Here is a 13,016-nt window from a genome sequence, read left to right on the forward strand (position 1 = left end):
CAAGGACTGTTTATAACCATTCAGTGCCGTCGTAACTTGGAATGGCGGCTGGCTAAATGATCATAGGTTGAGGACTACCTGTAAAGGAAAGCAATTCTTGTATCAATTGTTTTTGAATTTGTTTCCTAATAACGAATTGCAAGACTACAAAAAGCTGGCTTCGCTATTCATAAACAAGTTTTATACAGAAAATTAAATATTGACAAAGGTGTTGATATGTCATATTTAACAGCTGAATTGTTGATAATGCATATCTGGCATTCTGTTAACATCAGATCTGTCATAACAACCACATCTCAAATGTTGTAATTCTTTTTGACAAAGTAAAAATGCAGACTGTCACCCTAGAAATCTTGCTTGTGGGTTGTTACTAGTAATTGGATGGAGAGATGAGTCCATATTTGTGAGCAGGAGGAATGGTGGCCATGCACAGGATTCATTCTTCATCTTGTTTAACTTCCGATTGGCAGAGTTGCCCGTAGATTTCTAAGCAGTTTCTGTGAGAATTGAAACTCGGTTACCCGGTTGCTCAGGGAAATATTTCACACCAATTCTACGTTACAAGAAATGATACATTGCAAAATGACCCTTGCCCTCAGGACGCTTTGAATCTGTAGACCCTACTTGTGACTAACGAAAGAATGCAACTTGAGTTTAGAGAGTACGAAAAGTCATAAAACCATTTTTATGTTAAAAGCATGATGTCTTTATTTCAGTTACAATTTGAATCCTGTCCAAAAAATGTATCCTGTCTATGTGCATAAAATAATTAGATTATACACTGTATTCTATACAGAGCTAGATACTATCTTAGTGCAAAGGCCAAGAAGTGATGTACAAAGATAGTAGAGAATAGGAAATCAAGACTTCTTGGCCCCAAAGCATCTTTCTTAAATTATTTTCAAACCCTTCTTTAGTAATGGTGTTTTCTTCCTTATTTTGCTTTTACACGGGTATTGATCAAAGAAACGGAACTTACTTGTAAATGGATAGTTCCTGATGTAAGCTGGCCTTCAGTTCTTCCAATTCTTGGTTCTTTCGTTGCTGAAGCTGAACTCCATTCTTCAGTTCCCTTATTCTGTTTTCCATCTCCTCAACCTGCTCCTGTGGATGGGAAAATACTGGCATGTAAATTGTCTTCTAAAAAAGGGAGCAGCTTTTAATTCATTGCCTTACGTTGCAATCAAGGTTGACGTGGCTTTGCTACGCTGCGATAGTGAACACTCCATTGTGAACTTGGGGAATGGGCAAGTAAACTGAAAGACACTTGCAAGCACGGAAGATATTTACATCTTATTTACTTCTTAAAAATCACAAGCAGCGTCTTTGATGGAATCTATAAGCTTATAATAATTTGAATAAATTACAGGTAGTCCTTGTTTAGTGACCATAATTGGGACCAGCAACTCAGTCGTTAAGGCAGTTGCTAAGTGAAACCATGACTGCTTATGATCTTACTTCAGCTTTCCTTTGCTCTACAGATCTGTGAAGGTTGTAAGTATGAGATCGTAAAGTTGCTTTTTTATCACTGTCGTAACTGCAAACAGTTGCTAAACAAGGCAGTTGCTAAGCAAGGACTACCTGTGGTTTATTTCATTTAAATTGATGTATATGGCCACCCATCTCACTAATGTGACTGGGTGGCTGACAAAAGTTAAAAAATGCATATAATGACTACAGTAACTTAAAATGGCTGCCAAAGACACCATTTACCAACAGCGTAGGCTTAGTTGATACATGACATATAAATCCTTGATATACTAAATAAATTACTTCTTAAAAATGCATTTACAACACTGATGTTTATATGTTCTGTGTGGGTTGGTTTGGGTTTTTTTAGTTTTAGAATTACATGAAAAATACGAATGACCGTAGCCATGAGGTGAAAAAAATTATAACACCCTTTTAAGGCCAAATCAAAGTTTGCAAAATAACATGAAAACTTTCAAGTTTCCAAAAGTGCAAGTAATTACATAATCTTGGAAACAATTCTGCAGCATGGCCTTAGTCCCAGAAGAAGAAATATGAACCTTCCATGGGACTTCTGATGGTCGTGTAGTTTACAGTCACGTCGGCCCTGTAAAGTCTGCCCGCTTGCAGAAGTGGCATCCTTTCCTTGCTTTAAATTTTCTTTACCACCATGAAATTACATGATTTTGTCCATTCTGATTAACCTGGCATATGAGAGAGGCTAAGCTGTCTTAAAGATGTGTTACTAGCTTAATGATATATCTAACTAACTTGTGCTGATGCTTCACGATATTGAGGGAGCTGGCGTGATCGCACTTGGTTCTTGCGTCAGGCGCATTTGTGGCTCCTTCGCTGTAGTCTGTTCCTGAAAAGAAAAGTCGAGGCTGAGCCCCGGCGTGTTCAAAACTCTACTATTCTGATGTTGCACAAGATCCAGGGTTCCCTCAAGGTCCTATTTGGCCGGATATGTTACAGATCAGTCCTATTCATAGACAACAAAATGTGCTTGTGTGGCCACAAAAATAGGCAGTTATTTATATAGTCTCCAGAGAAGGATCAAATCACATGGTTTTAAAATCTCACTGAACAAGTAAATAGCTTTCCCTAATCTTCTAGAGTGTCGATCCCCAAGCATCTGGGAGGTGGGCTATGGATTTGGAAAGCTGCTGTAAACAGAAAAGGGAGATGTCAAAAATAAGTGTATTCAGGAGTTCAATAGTCTCATCCCTTTCTAACTGGTTCCACAACATTTGTCCCCCATATAGTATAGCGGTAACCTGCCAACCACACAGCATATAAACAATGATAGTTTATTACAAAACCCAGCTCTTGAAAGAACTTGTGAGGAAATATAAAACACCGTCACTGCCTTTGCTTCTGACCTGCAAATAACCATAGCGCAGCAAGGAAACTGAGCCGGATGAATGGCAGGGGGTAAGGCTTCTCCCACCCCCTTTTTAAAATAACTGCCTGCTTATAGTGCCTTGAGAATGTGGAAGCCCTAATAAAGATATAGCTCGATCGTGAATTAGATTTTTTCTCATGAACTAAAACGATTTGGGTTCCTTTCTAAACTGAATAGGAGGTTACAGCGCCTCCTTTGAGGAAAGCAGAGATTAATTTCTTCAGTTGTTCATACATACATGCAATAAAGTTTTAGGGCTTGTCAGTTAAGGCAATCACAGAGGTATACATAAGATGGCATAGAAAATGAGCCAGCCTTTCTCTGGCTTGCTTTCCAAAACTTGCTCTGCCATTACGACCCACATGCTTGGCTTTGATTCCCGTGTGTGTCAAAGATGGGGCACACCTTCAAATATTTCCCCACACGCAAAGCTTACTATAAATGCGAGGCTAACGTTCCAGGGGAAAGCATTACGGAGCCATTCTTCCTGAGATGACGTCTCTCTTAACCAGTTGATTCACTCACCTGCAGCCCAAAGGAGCTCTCCCCCCATAACCGAGTTTAGCTCAGAACTCCTTTTGCCCCCAGCGAGCTACTTGGCCAGGCAAGTACTGCATCAACTGGCAGAGCAGCTGGCCGAAACAGGGCACTGGGCAGGCCATAGGGCATACCTTGTATTGTAGAACCTCTTCATCCCGTTTCTGCTTGATCAGCAGAATCTGTTCCTCCAGGTTCCTGTTTTGCAGTAGTAGCTTGCTGACTTCTCCCTGCAACGGCCTTAGGGTTTCCTTCAGTCTGTGGATTTCACCTTGTGTCTTTTGCAAAGCCTTGCTACTGGCTTCTCTCCTTTCCAGGAGGCGCATCAGCTTAGGTTCGTAATGCTCCTCCAAGCACTGACGATTCTCCAATACAAAACTCTCAAACTCCATGGAAAGCCGCCGACTCTCCTGGAGGTGGCGGCTGTTCCTCTGGTGCCACGGAGCCGCCAGCCTTTGCCTAAAATGTTCCTTCTCTTCCTCACAAGTCTCTTTCAGCTGGGACAGCTCTTCTGAGAGCTGGTTGACTCTGTTTTCCAGTTCTTTGCGGTAGTCCCCATGTTGAGCTACTTCATACCTCCTCGTTTCTAGCTGATACTGACAGGCCACACATTCCCGCGTCACCTTAAACAGCTTCCGTTTCACTTGCCGAATCTCATCCCGCAAGTTATCCTTCTCAAGTTCTACTTTGGCATGGAGCCTGTATGCTTCCAGGATCTCTTCGTGGGCTTGCTGGATTTCCTCAAGAGCTGGTTGGCGTAAGAGTGTGAGTTCCTTAATGAGCTGGTCCCGCTCCCTCTCCAGCTGCTCAACTGCTTCAATACATTCCTGAAACCGTTCTCCAAGGTCTTCAATGCCCATGTGTTGGCTCTCAGCAGCACACAAGCCTTGGCAAGTCATGGATTCCTGAAGCTCCAATGAGGCACCAATGGTATCTGGATCTTGCGGGAACTGAACAGCCATGGGATCCATGTGGAACAATTCAGGGACATTTTCTTGGTTAAATGCTGACAGTGTTCCTGCACTGGCATTTGGACCCAAGGTTTCTTCACTATCTTCGGATAGCTCAAAATCTGCCATTCCTTCCTTGAAAATAGAAAAGAAACCGTGAATCAGATCTGGGGAAATAGGCATGTCCTGGTGCCAAACAGACGCCATTACTTTGTATTGTAAATAGAGTAGGAAAGTGGGGATTTAAAGTCACTAAATCAATAAATCATAAAAAGACTTTAAGGGTCTTTATTATTCAGGAAAAGGAGAATTTGAAAAGGAGTTGTAGTTGCATGGCATTTCTGCTGTTAAAATGTTCTTAAAAGCTTTCTTGCCCTGCAGTTCTGATGTTTTGAGTTACAGAATTCCAAAAATTGAAATCCATTTTCCAAACGTAATGGCTGGGAGATGTATGGCTGGCAGGCATTGTGGTCCAACATATGGGGTGTGCTATGAAATTGTCCTCTGACCATCAATCCTGCAGTCTGCCTCTGAATTCCTGCAGCCCCTCGTAGTCCCTTCCCCACAAAACTCGAAGCAGCCACTATTTGGCAAGGCCTGTTCTAACCCATTATCTGAACAGCTTCAACATGATGTCATCCTGGAGCAGGGAAAGTTCTCAGCAAAATGATTCACATTTCGATTTTTGGGAAGGGAGGCAGATGGGCGTAATGCAGAAGAGACACAGACAGGCAGAATCGATTAAATACTTTCGAACAACGGTTAGTCTGGGTGGAGGTATAAAAAAAAATCCCGCAGGAGTACCTGCCACACACGCGCGCACACACACACGCACAGACTCAACATATGTGGCCTTCTTTAGATAGCATGTGGGCCTTAGAAAAACAAATTGAAGAATTTCTGGACTTGTTTCTAAAATCTCTGTATGTTGTGTTCTTCACAGGCAGGTGCTGGTGGGCTCTTAACAGTCAGTCTCAGTGGAGACTAAATATGGGAAGGAGAGAACAGTGCATACCAGTGTTTCTCAACCTTGGCAACTTTAAAATGTGCGCACTTCAACTCCCAGAATTCCCCAGCCAGCCATGCTGGCTGGGGAATTCTGGGAGTTGAAGTGCGCACATTTTAAAGTTGCCAAGGTTGAGAAACACTGGTGTATATATTATTTTTTTCCTAGAAAACAGTGGTTGTGCATTAATGTAGTGTGTCTATGGTTTTGCAGGTTAGCATTCTACCCTTCTAAAGACTCTGTCCTCTTCCAGTAAGAGGCAGAAGAGTGGGCTTTAGGGAAAGAGGAAGTTAGAAGTTTCTTTGGGCCAAGGAGTGGTTGGCTGAAGGTCCTCGAAGCAAGAACTTTAGAAGCAGGTTTCCTGACTGGGCCCAGGAGACAGGCTATGTGCCCCCAAAGTCCTAGGAGAACTAAGACTAATAAAGTGAGGTTGGCAGGGGTAGTGTAGACCCTGCAGATAGTTTTAACTCTGCTCCTACTCAAGTCTGTCTACTCCTTTTTCCAGGTCAGTGATTGCCAGTGTTGGTGGCAGATGAAGTCTCAAGCAATGATGTAGCTATTTTCTGAAGTCTTTACTTCACTGTGTTTATTAAGTTAAACATCCTTTACTTTTTGTGAGCACTGAGTTTGTATTAGCACCACGGCTTCAAACCTGCTGGGGCCTCATAGCCCTGTTTAAAAAAGGGAAAACTGAAGCCATTTATTGAAAAAGTCCTGGGGAAGTAGGATCTTCTGTTCTACCCCATCCAGGTCCAAGGGAGGGGCATCTCCTCATTCAAGAACAAGGACTGGCAATGTAATGATCTGTAACACCCCAGAACATAGTTCAGTGTTCCTCAATCTCAGTATCTTTAAGATGTGTGGACTTCAACTCCCAGAATTCCCCAGCCTCCTGGCTGGGGAAATCTGGGAGTTGAAGTCCACACATCCTAAAGTTGCTGAGACTGAGAAACACTGACTTAGAGAAAGAGGAAGGGTGGTGATCCCCGGGAGGGACCTGGCACTCTTCTCTTCGTAATATGCTTACTCCCCTCCTACAACCATACATACACATATCTTTGTTTTCCAAGGATGAGCCCCCTTTTCTCCTCTCTTTGCTTGTGCTGGGCAGTGCAAAACCCTTTGTCTGAGAAGTCAGCAGCTTCTCCTCTGTCAATAAACCTTAGCAGCTGTTTTGAGGTTGGAATCTTTATGTGGAAAAATATTGCCAGTTGCTTCAAATGTTTGCATACTCACCCACCCTTTCTTGCATGTAAGGACTATGGTCTAGGCAGAAAAGTGTGATGAATCGGTATGGCTGAACGTACTCTGGTACCTGACACATAAATGTATATCTTCTCTTTTCCTTGGCAGCCATTTTTTTAATATATAAATATTGAACAAACTTCCAACCCATTAGTGGTTCTGTGACATTGATGTGATTTATTTAGCTCTGCTGGCTAGGAATTCAGGGGATTTTAATCCCAGCATATCTGGAGGGTGCCAGATTGGGGAAACCTGAGTCAATGTTATGTAACTCCAAAAATTTAAGAACTCTCCGCATTATGTTGGATTTTCTCTGCATAATATATGCAACTTCCCACCCCCTAAAGTGCCTGTATTTCTTTCCTCCTAGCCCTCCCTTAGCCCACAGTGTGATTAAACCAAAATACAGAGTACAGCAGTATTTTTCTTCTTCCCATTTGCCTTCACTTCCTTCTTTTTCCATTGTTTCTGTTGCATCTTGACTAGGTTGTAGTTCGTCTGGGATAGAGACCTACTGGCTCTGTTTCCAGTACATATAAAGAAGCCAGACTACTTTTTTGCCAAGCCTGAACCCACCTCATGCATTCAATTTCTGGTTCAGAGGGATACAGTACTGGCAAACCAGAAATTTGTGCTAATGGAGGAAAGTGAGTCAGGAGAACATACCTATTCTGTGAGCAAGGAAGCCAGAAGTTGTAATACAAGGTGTCATTTGATGACTAAAGATTTGGTATGGATGGGACAAATCTAATGTTTAGCACTGGGTCATGTGATAGAATTCCAGAAGGCATTATACTGCCCTGACAAATCTGAGAAAATTAGTTGGGCTTAAAAAACAGGTGATACATGCTGCTAGAAAGTCGCTAATTTCCAAAAATAACCCTAAAAATGCTTTCCCAGCCTCAGATGTATAGGATGCGCCCTCTCAAGAACCAGCGAGCCTTCTCTGCACAATGGCTGGAGAGGAATCCAAATATTCCAGCAAACAGAGAAGGTATCTCTGGACTGGAGATTCCAAAGTATTTTGAATGAAGAGCAAGTGAGTTGCAGCTGCTGAAGACAGATGGTTGAGTCTATGCGCCCTCTGAGTGATCAGATTAGGCGTGCCAAACCTGCGTTATCTGAGCAAACAGAGAATCTGAAAAAAATCCAGAAGGAAATACTCAAAGAGAACCAGGGCTGTTGGAATGTGGGGAGCCGGAACCCCACCCGGTTTTGAACTGTGCTTTCAAAGGTCTCCGGCAACATGTGGTCAAGGAAGGCCTGGCTCGGAGGGACGTTGCTCGGCTGGTCACGCCCTTGTTGGTCTCTTGGTCCACGGCGCCTCAGCCCTCTGACCAGCCCTGCCGGAATTCCAGTGGGGCTTGTGCAGGGGAGCGCCTCACCCCAGAGGGCCCCCTCCGAAGCCAGGCAGGGCAGACTGCTCAGCAGGCAGCATCATCAGAGATTTTCAGAGATAAACTGTCCCTTTTCCCAAATAAGGCGGTTTTCTCCCATCTGCAAACTCATTCTAAGACTGCCGGCCGCGTGCCCCGCTCTCCCAACGGCTGGCTGCAAAAGCGTCACCAGCTAAAAACGGGGGCTTGGAAGTGAACTCCCCGCTTCCAAGGAGCAACGCGGAGTGCTCATCCGACCCCCCCCCCCCCGCCCGTTTGCCTAAGGCGGCTTGAACCTTTGCATGCATCCAGGCGGATATTTCTCGCCTGGGAAAGGCCCCCGCGCAGCTCACAGCCGGACGGACCGACTGTCGGGGGTGCTCCCCCGCCTTGTCCGAAGGGCTCGGGCTGGTCGCAGGAGACGGCAAGACACGGAGCTGCCCTTCCCCCCCCAGACTCAGTCTCGCCGGAGCGTCTGAATCTCAGCGGAGACCTCTGGGCGGGAGGGGGACCCAGACACCCGCGGCGACTCCGAGCCCCACAGCGGGGCAGGCGCCGGCTTCGCTCGCCCCGTCCGCTCCCGCGGGAGCGCAGCGGCTCCTGCCCTCCAGCAGCCCCCAGGGCGAGCCCGGGGCAGGAGGAGCCGCGCTTCTTACCTGCCTCTCCAGGAACCGCGCCGCCGAGCCTCGCTCTGCACGGGGATTACTCGCGGGCTGGGCTATTAATAAACCGCGCCAGAAACCCGAAACCCCCCAGCCGCCGCCGCCGCCCGCCCGCCCTCGCCCGAATCCATTGGGATGCCAGCCGAAAGGGCAGCGGCGGGGCCCCCCTTGGGGGGGCGGAGGGCGGGGAAGGAGGAGGGCCGCTCTCCGCCCGCCTGCCAGCCTGCCAGCCGCCGCTGGAGGCCGCGAGGCCGGGGCTGGGCAGCGGCCGCCCAGATCTGCCGGGCGAGAAGGCTGGGCGGCGGAGCCCGCCCTGCAGATCCGCCCTCCGAATCCGCTCTGCCCCCCACCCCCCACCCCGGGGGCCGTGGAGGCGCGCGTGAAGTGCCGTCGGCGGAGGGGAGCTGCGTGAGCCCCGGCGGGCAACGCGCAGAAAACCAGGAGTCCGGCAGCATCTTTTCCAACGACAAGTTTTACCACAAGCGCTCGGATGCAGCTCGTGAAAGCCGCAGATCCTGCGCTGGTGCGCCACGCAACACGCAAGGCGGTCTTCAAAGACCCAGCAATGCCTGGACCCCGAACAGCGTTTCTGACAGTGCAGCTGCAGTCCCCCTAAAGGGGGTAACGGGGCAGCATGCGTGTTGCCATTCTAAACAGAAGTTGGTAGTCTCTGCCTCAAAAAGCCCGCGCTCCGCAGCCTGGTTCTTGGGACACCCTAGGGCAAAACCTGAACTCGGCCAGTTGATTATACAAGCCATCGTTGAGTCTGCCATGGTTCTCTGTGTTGTGAAAATGCAACCTGGATCTTAACAGGGGCTTTTGGGAAGGGCAAGAGACTCGCTTGCCTAAATGCCCCTTCCAAGCCGGATGCTGCCTGGGAGTAACCAAAGAACGCCGAAACCATGTTTGTGTCCGAAGCCAAAGAGCTCAATTGTGCTGTTTTCTAAAACAGCAACCACAATATAGCACATACTTGCCTGCACGCTGCCTTTTTAAAGACGCTCCGTCTGAGGAGCCCCTTGGCGAAAGGGCAGGGGAGCCCAACCCCTGCCAGGTAGGTGGAGGAAGAGGTGACGTGATGGAAGAATGTGAGGAGAGGCACTGGTGTGTCAACCTTCCTGTGCTTGTTCACTTCGCTACAAGCCCCACTGTGTGATATGGCGCACTTTCTTTTTGGGAAGTTAGTGTATGAAGGACTGTGGTTTAAGGCTTCATGTCCTGGAACAGTGTTTCTCAACCTCGGCCACTTGAAGATGTGTGGACTTCAACTCCCAGAATTCCCCAGCCAGCCATGCTGGCTGGGGAATTCTGGGAGTTGAAGTCCACACATCTTCAAGTGGCCGAGGTTGAGAAACACTGTCCTGGAATAATTAATAAGAGCATCATCGTTATGGAAAGGAGGCATCTTGTGGCCTCCGCAAAGCGACTCAGCCCCACGCAAGCCACCCGCAGCACTTGCTGGCTTCCATCTGCTTGATGAGTTGACCAAGCAAAAAAGCTTTCCTGAACAAACCAGTGGCACGAAGCCACCCCCTCCTCCTCCTCCTCCTCCTCCTCCGTCCAAGTGTAAGGCTTCCTTGACTTGCTCACTTCAAGGTACAGCTGCACTGCGGAAACTTGGGTAAACACCAAGAAAGCAGCTTTAAAAGGAATAAACTACAGTGCTCTTTAAAAAAAAAAAAAACTAAATGTGCTTTTGTACTTTTTCAAGAGTGCGGCTCAGCCCACGCGCCCCCCCCCTCTGATTGTGGAGAGGTGTTTGACTCAATAGTGTAGGAATGCTGTTAACTTGGGCGATGCTGCCTGTGTATATAAATACCCGGCTAAGTCTATCTTAGTGCAGAAACTTCCAGCAAAGTTACACCAAAGGGTCAGCTGGCAAAAAGAGCCTTCTACGGCATAAAAGGAATCCAAAAGGTCGGCACCTTGAGCCGGCAAGTCCACGCACCTATGCCAAGGGAGGTCCTGGGGTGAAGGGGGGGGAGCCAGGGAGGGAGAGGGCCCTTCTGAGCTGCGGGGGGATGCCAAGGGAAGAGCGCCCGGGTGACACAGCCAGGCAGCTACTGGCCCCGTGTCAGGCCAGCGGAAGGGGCCGAGCGTTTGATCACGCCCGAGGCAGCTACGGTTTCCAAGAACAATGTGGCCTCTTGTAGCAAATCCTAAACGGGGTGTTTTCAAAACACACACAGTCCTGCCCTGAGGCACAGCGAGATGGTCTATTTTGGGGCAGCAGCTGAGATTATGGTAAGAAACGGGGAAATAAATGCTATGGTAACCTTCTGGATGATCTCCAGTTAAACATTCTCTAGGAATGTCCTCATTTTTTTTCTTTTTTCTTTTTGGTTTACTTGCTGCTTTATTTTATTTTATTATGTTATTTTTGCTAGGATACCTTTACACAGGCCCCTCAAATTTTGCATCCAGTTGGCATATGTCTGTAGTCCTGCCTAATGCAAGATTTGTTTTATGCCTGGTTTGCTGAAGAAAAGCAGATAAGTAAAGGAATCAGGACCTGCTCATCAATCCCAATTAATTTTCTCTGTCTTTGGGGTCAATCCCCAGATAGTATCGAAAGCTTCTTAGTAGCAGGAAAGGAAGGTTGCTTAGTGTGGTCCCTGGGCATCATGCCTAGGATTTTGCATAGGAGCCTACTTTCACAGCACACGCTAGGTCAGTGTTTCTCAACCTTGGCTACTTTAAGATATGTGGACTTCAACTCCTACATTAAGGGGACACTTAATGCCAGAAACAAAGAACCCCTGAGTGAGAATTGCTTGAAACAAGGGGCAATGGCAAAAAAAAAAAAACCAAAAAAAAAAAACAGTTCTAGTGTGGGGAGGACCAGTCCAAGACATCCCCAATGCAGTTAGCACGAGAAAATGTAGAAAGGCTGGAGTCACACCTTTACCAAAGTCAGTGTTTCTCGACCTTGGGAACTTTAAGATGTTCCCAACATCTTACAATATCTTACAACAACTTATCAACAACTCCCAGAAGGATGGCGTGGGTGATGATATCAAAAGCCTCTGAAACATCAAGGAGCACAAGGACAGACGCACCACCCCCATCCTCGCTTCACCACAAGTCATCTACAAGCATGACCAAGTCTGTCTCCGTAACAGGTTATAGGATTGTTGTGTATTTTGCCCATAAGAAAACATTTCTTCTCATAGCACTTCAAGAGACTGTGGACCTCTTTCCACAAGATGTGGTGATGGCCACTAACTTGGGTGGCTTTAAAAGAGGATTGAATAAGTTTATGGAGGACAGCCTGTTGAGGACTATCATCTTGAATATTCCAGGTTGGGGCAATATGCCTTCAAATTCTAGTTGCAGCGGAACATCAAGGGGAGAGGGGCATGTTTACATCTCCAGTTTCCAAGCTCCCTAGAGGCATCTCATTGAAAACTGCTGAACAGGAGGACTTTGGGCTGATTCAGCAGGACTGTTCTTACATTCTTATGTATGTATGTATGTATGTATGTATGTGAGAATTCTGTTGGTTTGATTCTTGTGTGTTTGCTTGAATGGGAATGGATCTGCCTTGGCCCATGAGCCAACTTTCTGTCTCATACAATGGCTTACTGGGTGCTTCTAATAGGGTTTCCCACAAATAGGAAACCAAGGCATAAAAAAATGCTTATATGTGTTATAAATAACATTCTGTTTATTTATTTATACATACATACACGAGAAGGCAGCCCTCCTCTTCCCTAGCTGCTTCCATGTACCTAGCAGACTGCGCCTATGCTCCAAGCAGCCCCCCAAGTAGACCAAGGCTACTTTTGTCTATTCCCCCTCAGAAGCCATCCACATGAGCAGCCAAGACCACAGCTTGTGGGAATGTAGTCCACAGGCTGGTTACAAATGGCATGAAAAAAGATTTCCTTCCTATTAGTTGGAAATCTATGGTCAGTTTTGTTGAGTGGTTTCTAGTTCTAGTATTATGGGAAAAACTCCCTTGTCACCCTTTCTTTGATTAATTGATTATATGCCGTCAATCAGTGTTGGCTCTTAGCAACCACATAAACAGACTTTCTCCAGAATGATCTGTCTCCAACCTGGTCCTTCGGGTTTCCCAATGGTGCACTGTGATTGCTGCTGGTTGTTCTGGTCTTCTCTTCCATCTTTCCCGGTATTATAGGCTTGCCATGCATAACTTTATAAACCTCAATTGCATCTCCTCATAAATGTCTTTTCTGTAAGGTGAAACAGCTCCAGCCATGGCATCCTGTCTTCATATGGATGTGTTCAAGCCCTGCGATCATCTTGGTTGCCCTTTTTGGTGCCACCTTCAGCTCCATGATGTCCCTCTTGAGTTGTGGTGACCAGACGTTACACAGGATTTGGGTGCCTGTGTGAGTT

The 13,016-nt window shown here is 46.6% G+C and overlaps 1 protein-coding gene across 2 annotated transcripts; it reads right to left on the reverse strand.

Annotated features, from left to right (window-relative positions):
* Nucleotides 1-155: 155 nt before the first annotated feature.
* On the reverse strand, nucleotides 156-8,927 carry SYNC (syncoilin, intermediate filament protein). Of its 2 annotated transcripts, none has more exons than XM_088153761.1 (4): nucleotides 8,646-8,927; nucleotides 3,547-4,493; nucleotides 980-1,104; nucleotides 156-497 (listed from the first exon to the last, which is right to left on the reverse strand). In XM_088153761.1, the coding sequence occupies exons 2-4, from the start codon at nucleotides 4,489-4,491 to the stop codon at nucleotides 437-439; spliced, it is 1,131 nt and encodes a 376-aa protein (XP_088009887.1). In that variant the 5' UTR covers nucleotides 4,492-4,493; nucleotides 8,646-8,927; the 3' UTR covers nucleotides 156-436. The 2 variants fall into 2 exon arrangements, with proteins under 2 accessions (XP_088009887.1, XP_015745951.1); XM_015890465.3 differs by having other exon boundaries at nucleotides 3,547-4,497; nucleotides 8,646-8,926.
* Between the last annotated feature and the right edge of the window lie 4,089 nt (nucleotides 8,928-13,016).

Source organism: Python bivittatus, unplaced genomic scaffold (assembly GCF_059951505.1).
Source record: "Python bivittatus isolate LINGU-HERP-01145 unplaced genomic scaffold, Pbiv_v1 ctg000040_np1212, whole genome shotgun sequence".
NCBI lineage: Eukaryota > Metazoa > Chordata > Lepidosauria > Squamata > Pythonidae > Python > Python bivittatus.